This window comes from Sturnus vulgaris, chromosome 3, assembly GCF_052056855.1.
Source record: "Sturnus vulgaris isolate bStuVul1 chromosome 3, bStuVul1.hap1, whole genome shotgun sequence".
NCBI lineage: Eukaryota > Metazoa > Chordata > Aves > Passeriformes > Sturnidae > Sturnus > Sturnus vulgaris.
This window is the reverse complement of record NC_142245.1, coordinates 54,961,138-54,982,620: the sequence shown is the minus strand read 5'-3', so window position 1 is coordinate 54,982,620 and position 21,483 is coordinate 54,961,138. Positions and strand designations below refer to the sequence as shown.

Sequence of the window (21,483 nt, the reverse complement as noted above, 5' to 3'; positions counted from 1 at the left end):
TGATTTTAAGTTGTAAGTGTAAGTAAGATCATCACTGCATCTGATAGAGGAATCCTTGAACTATGAGAGACAATTAGGTTATTGTGTCTGTTGTATATTTTTGTGTCTTTGATGATAATAACCCCATATTTTCCTCTCAGGATAGTTTTTTGAATTCACATCAATCAAGACATCACTTTTCTTTCAAACTTTTCCAGAACCAGGGAGAAAGAGAAGAGTAAGGTACAATGGTGTTATTTAATCCTGGTTTGAACAATGCCAAGAATCTATATTTAAGAGAGTCAGATAAGATCTATCTCTATTAATCATTCACAGAGACTTAGAGCATAAAGACCATGAAATCCACTCTGAATAACTTAAACTTCTTAGTGTTGAAAATTTTATTTGCTTTAAAAACCCCAAGAGATACTCAGCAGAATTGTGTTCATTTAGGTTACAATATTAATCTCTTCATGTTGTATAATTGAATATAATATAATGCTTTCTTTCCTTTTTATTACAAAAAAACTTGGTGAGCCAAAAGCAGACAGTGAGAGGGAACCGAAGTTTTCCACTTCAAAGGGTGTGTAAATCTCTTCTGATGTTATGGTTAGGAATTTTATATCAGCCCCTGGGTTTTAACGAAAAATTGGTAACATGGTGCTTCTCCTATGGGAATTCATATTTTTGTACAGTAATGGCGAGGAAGAACTGTGGAGAGTAAGCAAGAGCACAAAGAAGAAAATCGACTTTAAAATAAAACCAAAGAAACAAGTTAGCATAAATATATTCCCTAAGAGATTTTTATAACCCTTGCAAACACGTGGCATTGCTGCCTATAAGCAGCTTTATCAAGAAATAGAACCCCAGTGTGCAAACTTCTTAATGTAATGCTGTGAGATATTTCAGTCCTGGCCTGTGTCTCCTGCTCTCCTTCCTCTCCAGTGCAGGACTGCACAGTGATACGTGGCCATCTCCACTAACAGTGAGTTCCACTTGAGGACCAAGCTTGTAATTTAGCTATTCAGCAGCAAAGAAGCTAGTAGACAAGCTGGCTGGGACATAATAAAGGCAGTAATTTGTTATGTTCACTAAGTTATCTATCTGATTTATATAGGCAAAATTCTTGAGTGCCACAGCAAAAAATGTTGGCACCTGAGACAGAATCCTGTTTGGAGTTTGAAAATCCAATTCAAAACATAGAGGAGATTGATTTGAATACTGCTTAAACTGACATGTTCAGTAACTGAACTGGATTATGTAAAAAAACTTGGGAAAGAGCCAAACACTGCTTTTGGAAAGAGAGAAAAATGCAGCAGTTGAGCTACCCTTTAGCTCTCAAGAGAGCTAAGCTTTATTCTCTGCCTGACTCACTGGGGTCATTTCCTCTACTTATGGTAGCTTTGATATTCCTGAGAGCACCATGCAGCATCAGCACTGTGTACAGGCAGGGGCATGAAGAAACTGGTTACATATTTCCAAACAATTTCCTAGTTGATTGGACAAGAAATTAAAGTGTTCTGCAGCTATGACTTGGTTTCTGCAGAAACCTCTGTTTTTAGAATTAGCTGGTTACTGTTGTGCATCTCCTAAGGATCTGGTGGCTGAAATTCCCATGTTGAGAGTCTGTCCTCAGATCTCTTGTCTCACTGCAGCAAAAATCTGGTCACTGAATAGTGATGTGTAGACTTTAATTAGAGAAATAATGACAAATGGCAGTGCTCATTTGTCAAATGTACTCACAGTTGTAAGAAGAGCCTTGCACTGGAGAATCAAAAGACACAAAAAATACTGGTTGAGCTGGCTTCATCCACTTATAGAGGGGTACTTTTTTGTTTTGGAGGTGATGAGGAGATAAATTATTTTGCACAAGGTTTTCCTGTGGTTCTCCAGAAAAGCCAGGAGCCAAGAGGTTGGGTCTCCAGATTTCTGGCCACCCACCCCAGCCCCAGTGATGCTTTTCTAAACTGCAGCTTGTTTCTACAGAATATGCAACACTCTTCCTTAATTTCACTTCTACATTTGGTTATTCAGGAGCACCTGTAAGGCATTACTTTGGACAAGACTGGGTGTGCAGGCATGCTGCAGAGACACCACAGCAGCATTGTTTGTTATGGCCACAGCCTGGCCACGTTTCAGTAAATGGCAAAAATCCTATTGGTAATCTGGCCAGAGTTTCAGTTATAAATCCCAAATTAGCATTTGTGGATGGTGACATTATGGCTGCTCAGAGGCGCACTACAGATTTCAGAGCTGTTGATAACATATCAAGGCTGTCACATGCCTTGGACAGAATTCAGGTGGCACTGCAGAGATGAGAACACTTAAGGAGGGTCTTCTTTCATATGCCTCTATCTACTTGTTTTCTGTTCTTATCCTTTACTAAATTGATGTTTCATTACCTGCTGAGTGTTTTTAATACTCTCTTTTGGCTAGTAAAATATGCCTATATCTGTTTGGCTTTGCCCACATTTATTAGAGAAGAAAATCACTGATCCCTTCCCAATTCCTGTGGTATTCCTACTGTCTTTAGAGACCTAGCAAAAATGTTTACAAGTTATTTTTGAATTTCACTGGATACCATGTCTTTAGTGGTTTTAGTATGTGTTTCATTATAACTATTATGTTTCACTATAACTATTACAACTATTAAAACTATTAAACTATGTAACTATTAAAAGTTTACTTTCCTGTACCATATTCAAAAAACCTCTACTATTGTCCACGGAAAAAAAAGTATTTCTGACTGAATTTAAAAAAAAAAAAAAAAAAAAAGAAAGAAAAAAAAAAAAAAAAAAAAAGAAGAAGAAACAGCAAAAAGTAATTATTATTTCCATGGTGTCACTAGAGCCTGGCCTGGTACTTGTCTCAGCCACTCTTACTGGATGCTGCAACCTGAGATAGCAGCAGGAATCCTGAACCACCAGACCATCTGACCAGGTTCTGCTGGATGACAGCCTGGGAGCAGGATTTCTACAGAGAAAATCTACTCCTGACCCACGTGGCCAGAAGTGGAAACTTCCCAAATTATGTTTGGGAAGTCGAAGGAGGCCTCTCTCGGTGACAGTCTAATAGACAGAGTTGTCCATCTGTTACCTGCTGTGGCTCTGGGAGATGACTTTGTTGGTAAGTCAAACAGGTTCCCACAAGGACTCAGATCAGACTGCCTGGAGAGATTGTACAGTTTCCTTTCAAGGAAGATTTCATGAGGATAAAGCTGTGAGCTGCTCTGAGCACACAGCTTGAGCCTGCTTTGAGATGGAGGTTGCACCAAGACCTGGGTGTCTGGTTTGACTCCTCCATGAATATGTTCATAGGCAAGGGTAACTGCAAGCTTGGCTCTGAGGTGAGACCCCACACCGTGATGGCTGCAGGGTGGGAGGGATGTGCTGCTGGCATGCAGCACTGGGCTGCAGAGGGTCCCTCAGAAGCTGCAGTGTGGGAACGCTGCTGTGCTCACCCCGTGCCACAGGCCAGGCTCATGTGACCAGTGACACCAGTTTGGGGACCCTCAACAGTGGCATGTGCTGCAGAGGAAGAAATTGGATTGGCATTTCATTTATTGTGCGGAGGTGGCCACTATAAACTTGACTTGTGTATGCTATTAGTACCTCACCTTCTGAGAAAGCCAACTGTAAAATTAAAATCAATTGTCATGAATATGAGATGCATATTTTTCCTAATTGGCTTTAGTGCAATTATATCCAAAGGCCCTTTTCGCAGTCATTCACAGAGCTTAATTGCTGCAGTTTAATATTACAATCTAAAAAGGCCTGGAAGGAGAGCTGATATTAGGCTAGGTTCCTGATGAATTATAATTATCACTTTGTGTAGATGAGTGGAAAAAATTTCTTATTAAATTAGTCTTGTTACATAAATTAATATTGTGTCCTGGATAAAGCACTTCTGATTTCACATCTAAAATATTTTTAAGAGCACCAAGTTTGTGCCAGAATGTCACTTGCCAGGTCAAATTGTCTTTTAAAATTACTTAACTTTCCAGTAGCATCTTATTATAGGTTTCTGCATTGAAGATGTTTGGCAATGACAGAATTATTCAAGGGTTGGACAGCAAATAAAGTAAAATATAATAAAATAAAACTATACAACAACATAATTTCCTAGTTCTATACAACTATCATAATTTCCTAGTTCTATGAGCATGGGGGATTCACAGTCTGAATGACAGGAATTCATAGCATGACTGTCACACATTTTCTTCCTGTATTAATTTCATCTCCGTCTGAGGGTGTTGGCGAGACATGAACCGCTAATCTAATACTTTGAAAACAGGAAAGCTCATTAGCAGCTCTAGGGAATGGAGTGAGATGGGTGAGGAAGGTGCAGGTCACTAAAGGTTTAAAAAAACAAGGAAGTGTGAAAGTTTTAAGAAGGATTACTCCACTCAGAATCTGTTTGTGCTCTGTAAAAACCCAAAGATTTTTGTATAGCTCACATTTCTTTCTCATTAATGAGACCTGCAGTGAATAAAGTAAACAGGCAAATGGAAAGGTGTCAGCTGAAGATGTCAGGCTGCATTTCAAGGAGTGGATTATAGACAGTCATTCCCAGGCAAACAGCAGCTTCATGGCCTAGTACATGCAGCCAACACGTCAGGTGTCGAATGCCACCCTTTCCAACAGGCCTCATCAGATATTCAGTTTAAGTTTCCAGAGCAACTGGAGTCTGTGGCTCCAACAGGGTAGGTATTTTTCAAAAGCATAAAGTGGGAGATAGATGGCCACTTTCTGGCAGAAGATAGTGGGAATATTGTGTCAAGACACTCTGTGCATATGGAAGACTGTTCCTGAAATTTTCTCCTGTGTATGCAGTATATTACAGCTTACCATATATATAAAAATTTGGCACTACTGTATCTGCCTAAACATCGCATTAATCCATCTGTCTGTCACTATGGTAACAAGGCTCCCTATTGATGACTGAAGAGGAGCCGAACCATTAAAACTAAATGTATACTGTTAAAAAAAATCAGTGAGCTCACTTGGAATAGCATTACAGAGACACAAATGGTCAAAAATAGGCTAACTAATATTTTTTATGCATTATTTTTATAGATTATGTATATTATGGATCTGAAATAAAGACTGTTGTTAAAATTATCCTTAAATCTGATCTTTGTTTCTTCATATCTATTTTTTATATAATCTTCTGAACTCACTGTTAAATATTGTGCATTTTTTCAGAAATTTACATGTTCCATAGTCATTCGTCCCAGATGGAAAGATGAAATTAATATCTTAAAAACACCACATACAAAGCAGATTAGAAATATTGGTGAACATTCTACTGCACTTTTTCTTTCTCTCTCTTTCTCTCTTGCTTCCATACTTGTACCTTTGCCAAAACAAAAACAGTAAAGTGCACGCATTCATTGAAGGATCAATGTCTAACTGAGCACTGTTAGTTGGATCTGAGAATTTTTGAGAATCACAATGTTGTGGAAACTCTGACATGAATTACTGGACTTCATAAATCATTCTTGGACAACGAATTTCCATTTTTTATTACACTGGTGCCATGCTCTTAATAGCATAGTAGACTCAAGTCTATAATTCTATTAGGCTTTTTAAGAAGCCTTTGATTTTAGATCTGAAATATAACTTAAAGCTAACAGCTGACTTCCCATCTCCTTCTGTGATCATTGGATGGTACTTTTGGTTCTCTAGAAATGAGAGGGATAGAGAAAGAAATGAGAATAGTGCATTTAAGAAGATTTTGTCACATTCACTGAACTGAAAGCATGAGTACTCTTGCTTATGTCAGGATTGATACCTGGTTTAAACTATGGCTCTTATCTTACAATAAACCCTTTGGTCAGGAGATAGCTCACAAGGGTGCTTTATCAGCCCCATGAAAAGGTGATAGGTTGAAATGTCAGATGGGGTCATTGCTCCATCTGTCTGTGCACGGGGATATGGAGTTTGTACATGTGCACATATGTTGCATGGATGTATATCATGCAGATTTCATTAAAACTAATATCCCAGTGAGCAAACATGGATGGTTTGCCATTTTACAGGGTATATGAGCCCGTGGAGGACATGAAAGATCAACTTGAACCTGGAAGATGAACTTGGTAGAACCGGAGGCATAGATGCTACTAAGCAGCCTAGAGGTTGTGATTAACATCTGACATTTAAAATGCTTTCAGCTCAGAAGAAGCCACAGAAACTTACAGGTGTGGAGGAAAGCTCCTTTGCCCCCTCCTTTCTTTCCTCCCTTCCTCTTCGGGTGGGTGAAGAATTATGATCCCTTGAGCTGATAGAAAAGGGTATTACTGTCTGATATGAAGCAGACAAGAACGTAGCAATTGAAGAGTCTTCCTAGTTTCATCTTTGACAGAAAATAAAAGTATAATTCTGAACTTTATAAACACCAGGGTTGTGACATGTATTAGTCTGGGTGGACAAAAACATGACAAAATAATCTGACAGCTTTTGGAGGGCATAAAAGTGGCACTTGGCCATGCAGATGATGTATGTTGTGATCTAATTTGTCTTTGTTCCAAGCAGTACATCACTACCAATGGATTCAGCAGGCCTTCCAAAAGAGTGGCAACTACAAGCACAATTTCTCAGTGTTCTTCCAGTGAGCTAAGCTGTCTCAGATTTTAAGGAGATCTTTGTTGGTCAATACAATTTATTTTGCTTTCCCAAATGCTAAAACAACAATGTAGTATGTTCCTCTGATACCATTAATTTCAAATACTTTATATATAAGGAATAATACAGCGCAATAGCATTCCTAAGGATGGAAGGAACTTTGCTTTTTTACTTACAAAATTATAAATTGTAGCAACTTTTTAATTAAAGCTCAAAAGAGTGTGTTAATATTTAAAATTCAAAAGCCTTACCATTAAAAATTAGCATTCCCATTCAAATTATTACTGAAAAAAGAGTATGCTCTCTCAAAGAGAGCATTTTCAAAAAGAGTATTCTTATTTTCATGATTTTTAGAAATCACAACATTTCTCCTTGATTTTTTAATTTTAATTGCATTTTACAAGATCTGGACAACATCTTTGGTCGCTCCAGTGAATTCTTTCCTCTCTTGAAGGAAACGTCAAAATTTCCATTTCTTCAAAAAAGGAAATTGTACACCATTGTAATAAAAATTTGGTTTGAATCCTCACCTAGGAGTGAGAGGTTATTTTCCCCCCCATCTGTATTTCTGTCTTCAAGCCATGCAGTAGCTCTGTCCTCTCACTCCCAGTGTAAGAAATTTGAGTGTCTATAGAGGAAATGCTTCTGCACTGCTGGTCGGTTTGGCTGCTAGTCATATACCATGGAGCATTTCTTCAAAACCTGTTTTGGCACCTTCCCCTTTTAACAGCAACTTTCACCCAGTTAAAACCCCATCCAAGGAGAAGCCACCTGAGTTCTGCCAGCCTAGCAAGCAACAGAACTAGCCCAAGCAGCTCCCAGCCTGAGCATCCCTTATCCGTGGTGGCCAGTGTTTCTTTTATGAAGTGGTCTCTGCATAGCAACACTAGGTGGAGACTTAACACGTAAGTACTTGGGTTTATTTAATTCAAGGGGGTTAATTATGATGAACTCTTCTACTTGGGAGAAGTATTTAGATCTACATATATTGTACAACATGTTTTTATTTAAAGTTTTCTGCTTGCCATCCATTTTGAGTGAGGTGTTCGAAGGTAGGTGTTTTCTTCCTTCATCTAAGCTCCATGGCTGGCCTCCTGGAGAGGGATAGTAGGGAATGTGGGCTGCCTCCATCTGGTGGGGATATGGTGCAGGAAAAAAGCAGTAAGATACAGTTGATCTGGCCAAAAGAGTTTCGGTTTTGTTTTTGTGTGAGCCTTTCAAGATACAGACCTGATCACTGACCTCCAAAAAGAGCATTCTAACTCCTCAGAGGCAGGGGAGGAGCTAATCTTACAAAGTTTAATGAGATGGAGAGCTGTATCCTTCAGGTAGGTTGGTGGGGAGAAGAGATAAACTGGTGGTTTCATGAGTTTGGAAGGAGGTGGGAAAAGGAAGTGGGAGGATTTTTTTTTTTAATCTTTTTGTATAGAGAGGAAACTTGCATTTGTCTTCTTGAGGAGGTGCAGAGGAAGGAAATAAATTAGTACCTTTTTTTTTTTTTGGATATGTATGAAGAGAACAGTTATGCCCTGTAAGCATTGGTTGGAATGAGCATTCATTAACGAAATGCCTTTCTTGCCCTACAGACTCAGGTGGTGCTTGTGAGGCTGTGTTTTTGCTAACACATATTTGCCTACCAGCCCAGGCCTCAGAATTGCCTAGAGGCAGCAGCATTGCTGAGATAGATATAGACAGACTGAAAGACATAATTTTACCAAACTATTCCACATTGAAGGGTTCACCAAACCCTGCTTACAGAGATGGTGTGGGATGTATCCAGTCACAGGGATTCTCACAGAACATGGAAAATTGACATTCCATGAATCCTGGCAGTCCATGTGATCAACAAGCCGAGTGCAGAGTCCCTCACAACACAGCATGTGTGCAGCTTGCCTGGGTACGGACACTCATCCAAGATAAAAAAAAACAGCAATGCCTGAAATAAACACAAGTTCTCCAGCTTTGCAGAAGCTGAGGTTCTGCAGTGGGGGAGAGAGTGCTAGCTACCCACTCTGGAAGAGTAGAGAGTGAGAGCTGACAATGACAGATATTTTTTCTCTTCGGTGTAGTTGTAAGAACCCACAGACTCATCCTGTGCCAATATGAATCCTGTCTTTTGTTCCTGGCAATGGGGGAGTCCACACTGGGCAAAGAGCTATCAATATTTTCAGTGTTGCTGAGGATTATGTAGGGATATAAGCTATGGAGAATAGCTTTGAAGATCCTGACTGAAAACAGACCCACCTTGGATTTGCTGAAGCTCGTCTGTACTAGATGCCTCCTGAGTATGCATGGCTGCCCAGAATGCCAGTCCGTGCTGAATGGCAGGTGCTAATTCTGAGACAAGCATCTGGCATGCAGAGACCTTTTCATTATCTGCTGCTTGCTCCAAATACAGACCATAACACGATGCCACAGGGAATGTTAGTCTTCAAGATGCAAAACCTCTCAAATGATGAAGTTAAGTTATTGAAAAAAAATTAATCTAAGTCCAGAAGTTCTTGCAAGGTACTAAAATGTGATATCTAGCGTTAGCTTACCTGGCAGGCTCTGGAGAGGGCTGAGATGCTGTCATGATTTCCTGAGCTGTTGCACAAGGAGCAGGTAGAGTGGCAGTCAGCAAGCAAAGCAAAATAACAGGAGCTGGGGTGTGTCTGTAGTGTAGGCTGCACAAGGGTGACGGATGTGTGCTAGGCTTCTTCTGAGCAACATGCTGTGGTTAGGGACTGTGGTTAGGGCAGGCAATTGCTGAGCGTTGAGCATAATGTATGACAGGCAGGGCTGTGGCATGCAGATAAAAACAGCGTGGGATGGATTTTGCACTAAAATATGCTCTGTGAGTGTGAAGAAAGGACGGAGCCAGTCCACTAGGAAAGCCCTAGCTTTAACCTGTGTGCCAAAAGCTACTATGTGCCAGATGGCTTGGATGAAGAGAATCACAAAAAAAGGGAAGTTTAATTGGGTTCTTGTAAATCCTCATGAGCTGTCCCTTCATGCCACCAGTAATTTGATTTTTGTTAGAATTTCTCTGTGGAAGAAATCTTCCTAATTGCAGTTTTCTTCGGAAGTGGAAAAAAAAATGCAAGTTTTTAAAGATTATTTCCCCTCACAAGGTGTTCCTTCTGAGTATGGTGTCCCTAAAAATCCACCTGCAGTTTCTTCGACGGGCAGTGAATGCCAGGCTTTCTCCCTGTTGATGTCCTCTGTCCCTAGTCCTGAGCTCTGAGTAGCCACCTGAAGATTCAGCCATCAACTTTACCAAATATCCACCATCTCTGAGGCATCAAGGGCTGATGCTGTTTGCATGAAGGACTGACACTCCTCATGGAAGAAGACTTCATTCTTCTATATGAAATCCCACATTTTTGCATATAAATATTTATGTTTGTATCTCAAAGTTAATTTTTTTTCCTGTTTTATTCCCTCTGATATTCTGTACCTACACTCCTCTTAATCAAATAAAACATACCAATTGAGAATGCCTCCAAGACTAATCTTTGCATATTATTTATTTCATGAATAATTTTCTTTAGAATTCTGAATAGTTTTTCTGGATTTGCTGGTTACAGTTTTATTGGTTTAAAATGTAATTATACTCCAGACAGCCATTTGCTCATCAGAATTCATTTAGATGAATGCTAATAGATTAGCACTAGAGTTAGATTAAACTAACTCTATAAAAAATCAGATTTATAAACTCATTCTCCTATTATGGTGTAAAAAGCATATGTTTTACAGTATTTACAATCATTCTCAGAACCTCGGCCAAAGCATTCTCTTGACCATACAAATAATCTCCTAGCTTTTCCTATAAGAAGTTCTTGAATTTTTAAAAGATTAATTATTGGTTAAAATAATTAAGGTTAATAAATCTTACAGGAAAAAATAGAAATAGGTCTAATGACACTCACATGGACATATTTGAAGAAGACAAATTTCTGGGAACACTTAAAAGTGAGCCATTATGTTGATTTCAATATGGAATATGCATTTATTAAGTGAAAATTAGATTTCCATCATAAGATGTTGAACTAGTAGCAGAAGTAATTGCTGAAACTCTGCTTCCATAAACACATACCCAGTTGGGCACATATTTCTGAGCAAAGTCCATCCATTTAAGTGTTCACAGAAATATCAGAATGATCACTATAGTAAATACATGAACAAAAATGGCAGAAAAAATATTTTTGGTTTTTTTTGTGGCCTCTGACCACATTTGTGTATGACCAGGATCACATTTCTGTTGATTGTCAGACTTCCTTTCTCTACTGCAGTGTTGTCAGCCATATGATTCATGAGTCATATCTAGTCCTTTGTATACAGAGCTCATTGAATATTCAGATTCCACAGAGTATAAATTACCAAGTAAATGAACTAATTTTCTTTTAATCCTGTTTGCTGAGGGGGAAGGGAAGGAAACCAGGCTTTCCAAATTTGAAATTAATTCAATCATTGCAGTGCTGCACCCCTGAGCAGCAGTCCTGGCTTATTGTCCTGAAAACAATAGCTCTGAGAGGTGTAAAATGACCTGTTCTCCCTTATTCTTTTTACTCATTGTTTTATGTCAGGAAGGTGGGAAAGAGAGGTTGGTATGAAACCCAAGACCAACATTGCTGTTTGCTGAGATAAATTATATGCAGTGAGGTAGGGCAGGTCTAGAATAGACACAAAACCAAGTGGAAGGCAGGGAAGGGAAAGAAAAGAAAGGCTCAAGAGAAAAGCAATGATATAACACTGAATCTTCCCCGTTAATGATGCTGAATGTGATGATGGAGAGATTTTTCACAAACAGTTAGCTCCATTTTGAGATAGCTTAGTTAAGTGTTTAATGATGCAGGTAGCCCTACTCTGGGATTCACAGAAGTCTCTAATTGCCTGATTCCTCCAGAAAAACTTTTATGTATTTTGTGTTAATCCGTATAAACACACATCATGGATGTGTTCCACTGACAGCAATGGATGGTTCTCCTGTAAATGCTCAAAATGTGTAGTCTAAAACAGTGAAACAGCCCACAGCTATATTATGAAGAAGGCTTTTCTCAAAATGAGTGTCATGCTTGCACATAAGCTGGATGGAGTCACTTTCTTGCACTGCATAGCAAAGCACAAGTTCCTACTTTCCCACAGTACCATGAGTGGGTGTTGACTGAGGCAGCAGAGAAAAGGAAGAAGAGGCATGAAGAAATATACACAGAGGGGGGCAAAAAAGGTTGTATATGAGATAAACCAGAGCATATTTGCAATTGTTGTTTTGTTAACCAGAAATACAGTTCCTTCAATAGCCTCAAGCAGGAAACAATAAGAAAAAGGAAAACCTGTAAAAGGGATATTTTTTAAAATATGAGATACTAGTTAAAGAATAGTATCAAACCATTTTACTACGCTAATTAGTTAATTAAAATAATTGTAGTTGACAGCATCGCTTTAATTGCATGGCCATTTGTAGGTGTGTATTTTATTGTTCTTTGTTTTGTTCCTATGGGAATACACTTAGGCAATTGTTTAAAGTGTCAGTCGGACTTCTCTTCACAGAGAATAAATTGAAACTTGCTCAGCTAAATGGGAAAGAGAGTAGAGGCTTCAAGTTTATTTTTATTTTTTAAAAGTTTCTAGATAATCAATGAAAGAAAGACAAATTGATGCTGACGGTTTTTAAAGTACTTGGGCATGATGTACTACCACCCTGGGCAAGTCATGATGAGCTAGCTTATCTAACAACCCATCACTACCAGATGCAAGGTCCTGTTCTCCCTTTCTTTTCTGTTTTTAAGCTGCATCTTACATCCTCTCGTGTTTTGCCAGCTCTTGCATCCTATGGAATGCCTCCACGAGCACATCTGGTTGAGCCTGAAGTTCAATGGCAGCCTAGACCAATCCAGCTGCTGTCTACAGTCCTACTCTCTGCCCCTTTATATATATATTCAAGTTTATATAATAGATATTTTTAAAGAGGAAAGCTCTTTCCTCTTTCACTTCCCTTTCCCTGGGCATCCTGTTCCTGCCCCTCCCTTATTGCAGTCCTTTGTCATGCTTTGTCATGTCCTTTGCCAAGTCATTTCAGCATGTTAAAGCAGCAGAAAATTAATTTGCTGGAAAAGAACAAATTGAATAGGTTTTTTTATTATTATTTATTTCTGTTGATATTCTTGTACCAAGACAGCTCTGCAAAACATCTGATAAGCTGTGGTGAGACTACAGGGGAGAGGGTGGAATGATCTGAGGAGAAGACAGGGCAACAGCCACCCTTCACTGCTGGTTGAGGCACAAGGAAATGTGGAGCAAGAGGGGCCTTCCTCCTTTGGTGCTGGTGAGCTGTGTGCGAGCTCTGCTCAGCACTCACCATCTTTTGTCACTTCACTTTTGGTCATGTGGTGGCAGCCAGCTGGCCCCTGGTCAGCCTGTGAGCAGGCTCCCTTTATCCACACTTCATGGTGCTGGCATCACGTGGGAAGCGTCATGTGGATCATGGGGCACAGCGAGGGGGCTGTGATGGGGAGAGGAAATCCAGCTTGCTTCATCCACTGCCCACACTGACACTTGTCTTTATATTAATTGTGCAGAACGCAAAGAATACGACCAGACTCAACAACAAAGAGTTGAAAACAGCCAGAAACTGAAAGTCAGGTGTGCAGTAAAGAGTACAGATACGTATGACCCATCACCCATCATCATTTGTTTATTTCTCTGAAGTACTATGTTCATTTCCCATACATATCCCTAAATATATTTATATATATTTCAAAGAGGAAGTCCACTGAAGAAAAACAACTGGTTTGATGAAGTGGAATTAGGATATTAGAAATTTCTGTATAGTACCAATATATTAAATGATGCTCTTCTGTATCTACAAGGTGCTTCACAGAGAAGCAAAGTGTCAAACAAACTGTAATTCACTCCACTCTTTGTGCAGTGTACCCTACTAACACATGATGGAAGACTAAGGAAAATAATTTCCTGGCTCCAGTGAGGGAACTTTTGATGTGACTGCTAAAACTGGAGTATGTGGGGGTTTTCCTCATGTAACTGTACTTTCTTGGCCCTTTCTTTTGGCTGGCTCATGTTCTGTGTCAGTATCCCAGAATTAAAGAAATTTTTTTCCCTTCAGTCAATTTAGAGGAAGACAAAATGTTCAATAGGCTTAAAATACCACACTGATAACTCATGCAATGCTCATCTTTATTTTTTCGGTTGAAATTGTAAGGTTTTGAGGCAGTCTACCTTCATCTTTGGAAACGGTCATTGATCAGGGAAGCATGGCCAATTCAAAAAACTTCTGGATTTTAATTGCATTTTAAGGAGAATTACCATTTTATTCTGCTGGAATAAATTAAAATATCCATAGATTCTGATTTCTATCCAAAGCAATGAAGTTGTATGGTAGAAGGCCAAAGTCAGAAGTTGAAAAACTACTAAAATATTCCAGACTTTATATGATTTGGCAATTTCAGATTTTTAACTTATAAACATCTGTGTTTCTAATGCTTCAAACAGGGTAAAAAAAAAGCCACCCCGATCAAGAGATATGGTTTCAATATGCAGCGGATAAATGTAAATACACAATTGATTCTGGTCTCCAGAACAGCTCTCTTACCTCATCTTGCCTAATAAACTCACCCACTGCAGAGAAGTAATATATGTTACACTTTGTTCGAAGGCTGCACAATAAATGACAGTCATTTTCGTCTTTCAAAAGGAAGACTTAAGAGACACTTAACAGCTTTTCTGGACCTGCTTAAGTTGAGCACATTGTTGTAGCAAAAAAACCTATTTTTTTATTCTTTAGAGAGATTCTAATGTGCATTCTCACTCTCTGTTCCTGCCAACTCCTATGAAATGTAATATTCTAGTTTGCATAAAATCTTTTTCAAGGAAATTAAGTATTTTCACAAAATGAATAGTTGGTAAGACTCTAAAATGAAGGCAGGGAGAGGTAACTTCTTAAAAACAGCACAGAAAAAGGAAAGAAATATTTGGTCAGAAAAATAGGTATATTGTAGAAAACTCTTAGGATTATTTGCTCTTAGCATTGTAAGCTGGCATGCATGATGTATTGTAAACTGTAGCATTCAGCAAGTATGGAATGTGCAAGACACTGTCAGTGTCTTGCATCACAATGCTATTATTGCTACTTTGTTGGAATTTTTTTCATTTATTTTTCAAAGTTAATTGTTTAAGGTGTCTAAAATGTGCCTAAAAAACGTGTCCAGAGCAGTGCCTAACTTACTTTTCATCTGTAAGAATATCAGGATTTTCAGTTTGATATTTGACACTTCAATTATTTTAGATATTTGTTTATATACTCCTCATTTTTTGATTGGAAGCAAAAAGCAATTTGGCAGTGTTGGATATATGGTGTACACAGACCTTACGTCCAAAATGTTGCAGTTTTCTAGTTTGTGTTTATTCAACCACTTAAATGCTTTTCCTGATACTGCTTCCAACACATTCAAGCAGATTCTGCCACAAAGCATCATAACAGATATTCTATATATGTAAGGTGACGTGTCATTAGAGCAAATGAGCTTCCCTGTGTAAGACTTGCCCTTGTGACACCTCCAACACTGTAGACAGGGTAAGAGACAGGAATTTTCAGCAGCAACAGCTTTTTCACTAGCATTTGCCTAACAGAAAGGTAAGTCTTTCTTGTCTTGGTTTCTTTTAAGCTAGGTAACATTGCTCATCATATTCATCTTTTGCATGAGATCAACCTGAGTCACAACTAAGAAATCAGAAGAGAACAAACTGCAACACATGAACAAACAAAGTTTTATGAAAGGAGAATATTTGTCCAAAAATCCTGTTTGTAAGATTTCAACTATTTAGTGCCTCAAACCAGTTTTCATTAATGTGAATAAACAATAAATACTTTGAGGAATAGTGTTGAATCATGTGAAGTATTACTCTATTTAGTGCTTTTTGTAGGGGAGTTTTCAAATTGTTTTTAAAGAAAACTTGAAAGAGGTATTGATATAAAAGACATGATTAATACTTAAAATTCCAATGCAATACTAATACTGATTAGGGACTAAATAGGCTATCATAAAAAGTACAATGTGTAGGACTGGATGATCATGGTAGAATCAAAATAGATTCACTGTTAAAAATAAAAGTGTGTTTGTTCTCTGAGTTTGACTTTTAGAATTATTTTTCCCAGCACTCCTCAAATCCTTTTATGTAATTCTCTCAGTGAATATGCCTGAGGTTCACTTCTCAATTACGACTTAAAACCCAAGGAAAGACTGTGAAATGAGACAGCAGCTTGAGCGAGGTGTTGCTATTGTTTACAAGTGTTTCGCTTTTGAAGAGTGTTTCTGAAATAAGCCTGAGTGCTACCTGTGAAAATAAGCCACCAATGACATTTTTGCATAAACCATTTGTTCTATTTGTGAATGTCTAAAATATTCCGTAATCTCAGGAGAACAGTGCCATTTGACATGATACAGTCATTAATATTGTCAAAGCACTGAAGACAGAGCTCCAGCAATATGATAATAGAAACCTGATGAAGACTAAAAATGCTTGTCAGTGAACCAAAAAAATCCATCAGCAGCCTTCTGAATACATAGGTGCTGTACTCATTAAGAAAGAAAGAAAAATTAGCTGTCTATAAAGACCATTTTAATGAATAAAAAATGTTGTGATATCTAAGTTATGAGATTGCAGGCAAACTGTTGACAACAGGCACTACATGAGGAGGAGGAGATGGGAAGGAATAATGTAGCAGCATCTATTACATGTGTGGAAAAAAAGATGCCAATGCATTTTCATGAGAGATGATATCAGAAACTATTTTTACATCCTGCTGCCAAAGGACACCTTTGGCAAAAAAAATGTACACCTTGCAGAGGGAGACACCCCCCCATATTTTTCCATGTGTCATTAACATCGCCAATATTACTTCTGAGTATCAATAAAATAGATTGTAGAATCACCAGGAGAGTGTCTATCAGGCTACTCTGTGTAATTTGGTTATCAAAGTAATTAATTTCCTCCAAGGAAGGGGAAGTTATCCAGTGCTGGTCAGTCTGTTCCATGGTCCCTTTATTATCAGGCACTGTTTATGGATAAAGAATTAGCTTATTGTATTAAAGGGATAAATATTCAATTTCAAAATTCTAAATGAAATTATGAAAACAGAAAACACATTGCCAGAGAACTCAGCTGCATCCTTACATGTTTTTTCTGTCTCTCCTAGGACAACATTCAGCCATGAGAGATGCAGGTGATTGTAATGAACTTCTTGTCCTCAACTTTTTACAAAAGTTTCCTTTTGGCTTTTCTGAACTGTATTGATTCCTACCGCATGTCACAAAATAGTCCATTCTTTATAGCTTACACAGCTCTGCTACTACATTTCAAAACTGTAAAAGATTAATCAAAATGAATCTTTGTTAGCACTGGTTTATGTCTGCTTACCCATTGTAGATCATAAAATTATAGAATCATTTAGTTTGGAAAAGACCTTTAAGATCATTGAGTCCAACTGTATAGCTGGCACTGCCAAATCCACCATGTCCCAAATCACCACATGTACAGTCTTTTAAATACCTCCAGGGGTGGTGATTCCATCACTTCCCTGGGCAGCCTGTTCCAATGTTTGACTATACTTCTGGTGTAGAAATTTTTCCTAATATCCAGTCTAAAGCTTTCCTGTCACAACTTGAGGCCATTTCCTTTTGTCCTGTTGCTTGTATTTAGAAGAGGCCAACCCCACCTGGCTACAACCTCCTTTCAAGTAGTTATAGAGAGCACTGAACTCTCCCCAGGCCCTCTTTTCTCCAGGCTAAACAACCTCTGCTCCTTCAATTGCTCAACATAAGGTGCTCCAGACCTGTTACCAGCTTCATAGCTCTTCTTTGGATGCATATGAAGTTCGTACTAGGCAGAAGCAACAGCAAGCAGCTCTGAGTGGTTCTGTCTTAACTGTGGGAAGCCTTCCTGGGCTTTCTGCAGGCACCCCTGCCACCAGTGCCAATGTAAGAAGGGCTTGGTGCAGGATGGCATTTTTAGGAAAGCTCTCCCTTCATGGCTCATACCTTTCTGGGCTGTGAAGTCAAAACATAAGTGAGGGTCTGTATGAACATGTCAGTGTTGGTAGACAAACCTTATACTTCCAGCAGTGTGCCCATGTGGAAAAGAAGGCCAGTGGCCATCCTGGCCTCTATCAGGAAAAGTGGGGCCAGCAGGACCAGGGAGGTTGTTCTTCCCCTGTACTTGGCACTGGTGAAGCAGTACCTTGAGTGCTGTGTCCAGTTCTGGGCCCCTCAGTTTAGGAAGGATGTTGAGATTCAGGAGCGTGTCTGGAGGACAACAATGTTGGTAAAGGGTCTGGAACTCAAGTCCTAGAAGTGGCTGAGGGAGCTTGAGTTGTTTAGCGTGGAAAACAGAAGGCTCAGGGGACACCTTATCACTCCCTACAACAAGGTGAAAGGAGGTTCTAGCCAGATGGAGGTTGGTCTCTCAGGCAACCAGCAATAGCACACGAGGACAGACTTAAGCTGCCACAAGGGAAGTTTAGTTGGACATTCCAAAGAAGTTCTTCACAGAAAGCGTGAACATTGGAACGGACTGCCCACAGAGGTGGTGGAGTCATCATCCCTAGAAATGTTTTTAAGGTAAGACTGGATGTGGCACTTAATGCCATAGTCTAGTTGACAAAATGGTGTTACTTCATAGGTTGGTGATAGGGCACGATAATCTCAAAGGTCTTCTCCAGCCTCGGTGACGCTGTGATCCCAGCAGCATAATGGAGCATGTGGATGCCGCCGGTGGAGCAGTGAACCATTGGCACGCACGAGAAGCAGGGACAACCGCCCGCTGGCCCAGCACGGCGGCAGCCGAGCACTGTAGGCAGGTGGGACAGGAACCACCCCTCGGTTATGCCGGGTGACCCGGAACGCGGGGGGCCGCGCGGCTCCCGACGGGACGGATTAGGAGTTCCAGCGCCGGCCTTCCGGCCTGCCTGCAAGACAAACCCGGACGCAGTCCTCCGCCACGGGGGAGGGCACGTAGGGCTGCTCGGGCAAAAAGCAGGGCAGTGCATCGGTCTACGGATACGGGGCACGGCCGAGCCTGGTCGGGCACAGTCTCCGCCCGCCGAGAGCCGCCGCGGCAGCTCAGCCCGGCCTGGCCCCGCCCCGCCAGCACGGTTCGGAAGGCATGCTGGGGCTTGTAGTCCAGGGTGACACCGTCCCGCCTCCGGCTGCAAAACTACAACGGAGCGAAACTACAACTCCCGGCGGGCGGAGGGGCGTGTCTCGAGCGCCGTGTCCGAACCCGCACGGGGCGGGGGCCGGTCCCGCTAGGTCGGGCCGCGCGGGCGGGGTTTCCCCGTGCCCATCGTTCGCTGGGGGGACTCGCCCGCCCTCGGCCCGGCAGCGGGAGCGCGGCAGGACGCGGCTGCCGCCCGAAGCTGGCGGTACACACCGCTCGCGGCTCAGCGGAGCGTGGGTCGGGGGCGGCTCGACTGAGCGGGAGGCGGCGGCAGTGGGAGCGGGGCTCCAGCGCGGACACCTTCTGCCCGGCTCGCTGCCCTGCGCTTCCAGCCCGGCCGGCGGGCGGCCGCCTGCGGGGAGGTGGCGATGGAGAAGAGTTAGTCCAGTCACCGCGCTCCAGTGGCCGGGGAGAGGGCCGGGTCGGGCCGGTTGGTGCGTGGGACGTGCTGCCCTGTCGCCGACAAGCGGCTGAGTGACCGGCCGGCCGAGGGCGGCGGAGGGTGCGCGCCTGTGTGGTCCCGTCCCCCGCCGGCTCCTCCCGCGGGCGGGCGGGCGGCCGGCGCTGCGGTGGTTACCGCCTCCCCCTGAAAATGAAGAGGTGGTGGCAGCTGCTGCTTCGGGGTCTGGCTGCCGGGGGGAAACCTGGATAAGAGGCTCGTAAAGAAGGGTGAAGAGAAAGTCGCCGCTCTCTGGTTCGCGAAGGGGGAAGCCGGGCGTTTTCCTCACCTTGCTGCGGGGCCAGAGCACAGCGAAGCCAGGGACGCCGGCGGAGAGCCGCTCCTGTGCGCCGGGGGAGGGGGCGGGATGCGGGGGGGGACCCGGCACCGCCGCGGGCCGTGGGCGAGAGCCTGCGGCGGGGCGGGGTGCGAGCGGCCGCGGCGGCGCTGAGCCGGGCGGCGAGGATGGTGCGGGGAGGGAGAAGTCCTGGCAGAGATCTAGCGGCGGCGAAGCCTCCCTGTCCCCTGCCTCCCAACATCCCTCCCGCGGGGCCGAGGCGCTGGGGAGCATGAGGCGGCGGCGGGGACCTGTTGTGTAGGGGGAGGCGCGGGCAGGAAGGATGAGGAGGACCTGGTCGCGAGGCGCTGGTGTCTGTCGGCGACCGGCCGTGCCCCGGGCTGCCACGGGCTCGGGAGAATCCCTTCCTGTGGAGTGGTGACAGGGGAGCCCTGCGCCCCTAGGTCTGCGCGGAGCGGCGGCCGCTTCCCGCTGGACTGCGGCTTCAGGAAGAGGAGAGCTTCAAGTGTTCTTCGGAAGCTGGAGTTGCAGCCTGGTTCCTTACTTGCCTTTTTTTTTCTTTTTTTCTTTTTCTCTTTTTTTTTCCTTTTTTTTTTTCCTCCCCTCCCCCTTAATGATTTGTTTCGCGTGTCTCTCGAGGGAACGTCTTAGGAATGGTCATTTTTAGCAGTGGAATCTGCTGCGCAAAGGAGGATTATAACAAATCTCTATGAATGATAGACTCGATTGCTAAACCTTGTCTTGACCAACCTTCTGACCCTCGGAGAAAAGTCTCAGGGTGTGCGTGGGAAGGAAAAAACCTTCCCATTGGAAAATAAACTTGATAAAAAAAGACTGATTTTTTTTTTTTTTGAGAGCCTAACTGATTTATAATTACTTTTTTTTTCTTTTTGTCCTGTTTTGTGATAAGTTGTTTTTAAAAGGATTGTCCTACGTGGTTGTTTTGTAACTAGTGGAGGAAAGAAGGAAGGATCCCTCTCAAGCGTTTCTGATATGACAGCTTTGGTTTCTGAAGAGTTAAATGGTGTTTGCATGATACACCTATTGCTAGTCTGGTAGCAGACTTTTCATCGTTTTATTTGCTTTTTTTATTAACTGGGGCTGGTGGAGAGGGCTCTATTGGCCAGAAGAATATTTGCACATATATATTTGTATACATTTTTGGTGGGGTTCTCCCCACATTTTACTCTTTCTTGATGACTCCTGGAGGTGGTAGTGGGCCCATGAAAGACTGTGAATACAGTCAGATCAGCACACACAGCTCTTCGTCTCCCATGGAGTCTCCCCATAAGAAAAAGAAATCAGTTCCCAAGAGAAAATGGGAGGTTTTTCCTGGAAGAAACAAATTCTTCTGCAATGGGAGGATCATGATGGCTCGACAGACTGGAGTCTTCTACCTGACTCTTGTTCTCATCTTGGTCACCAGTGGACTCTTCTTTGCATTTGAGTAAGTGACTTTAAAGTCTTCATATATTCCTTCTTATCCTCTAGTTAGTTATTTTCTGGCTGAAAGCAAGATTAACATTTTTATTTATGAGAAAATGCTGACTGAATTCCACTAATGTTGATTTATATAATTGAAAATACGAGCTGATGAGTTGCTGAGGGGTGCACAGTACAGTTTGGGTTATCATACTCTGTGGAAAACTAATGAGAATCAAGGTTGAAGTTGCTTTTACACCACATGTTTCCAGCTCTTGTTGGTGTTGAAAGAGGAGTGTAAAAGAGCAGGTTTGGGATGACCAGGAAATGATGAAGCTGCTCGTCTCTCAGTTACTCTGAGAATCAAAACTGGCACATGCAAAAATACTGACGCTTTGTCACAGAACTGAATGCAAGAAAAGCAGTATTTTTCATTAGTTTATGAATCAAGCATGGATTTTTTGTTGTTTTTTTTTTTGGTTGGTTGGTTTATTTTGTTTCTTTTGACA

At 41.7% G+C, this 21,483-nt stretch overlaps 1 protein-coding gene and 2 long non-coding RNA genes across 12 annotated transcripts in view; 2 read left to right on the top strand and 1 right to left on the bottom strand.

Moving 5' to 3' along the window:
* Positions 1-348: 348 nt before the first annotated feature.
* On the bottom strand, positions 349-19,594 carry LOC148224343 (uncharacterized). Of its 2 annotated transcripts, none has more exons than XR_015802412.1 (3): positions 19,544-19,594; positions 6,177-6,258; positions 349-5,662 (listed from the first exon to the last, which is right to left on the bottom strand). It is a non-coding gene; the product is annotated as an uncharacterized LOC148224343 (long non-coding RNA). The 2 variants fall into 2 exon arrangements; XR_015802411.1 differs by lacking the exon at positions 19,544-19,594 and adding an exon at positions 9,143-9,720.
* LOC148224344 (uncharacterized) lies at positions 7,319-10,078 on the top strand. Its single transcript, XR_015802413.1, has 2 exons — positions 7,319-7,507; positions 9,716-10,078. It is a non-coding gene; the product is annotated as an uncharacterized LOC148224344 (long non-coding RNA).
* The window catches only part of ZDHHC14 (zDHHC palmitoyltransferase 14), a 91,827-nt gene continuing 89,715 nt past the window's right edge, over positions 19,372-21,483 (top strand). For 3 of the 9 annotated variants that reach the window (XM_088161691.1, XM_088161689.1, XM_088161686.1), the window contains exon 1: positions 19,810-20,999. In XM_088161691.1, the coding sequence (XP_088017817.1) occupies positions 20,749-20,999 (251 nt within the window). In that variant the 5' untranslated portion in view covers positions 19,810-20,748. Of the gene's footprint in view, positions 19,510-19,737; positions 21,000-21,483 lie in introns of those variants that run through there. The other 6 variants (XM_014893306.2, XM_088161688.1, XM_088161685.1 and 3 more) reach the window with 6 other exon arrangements.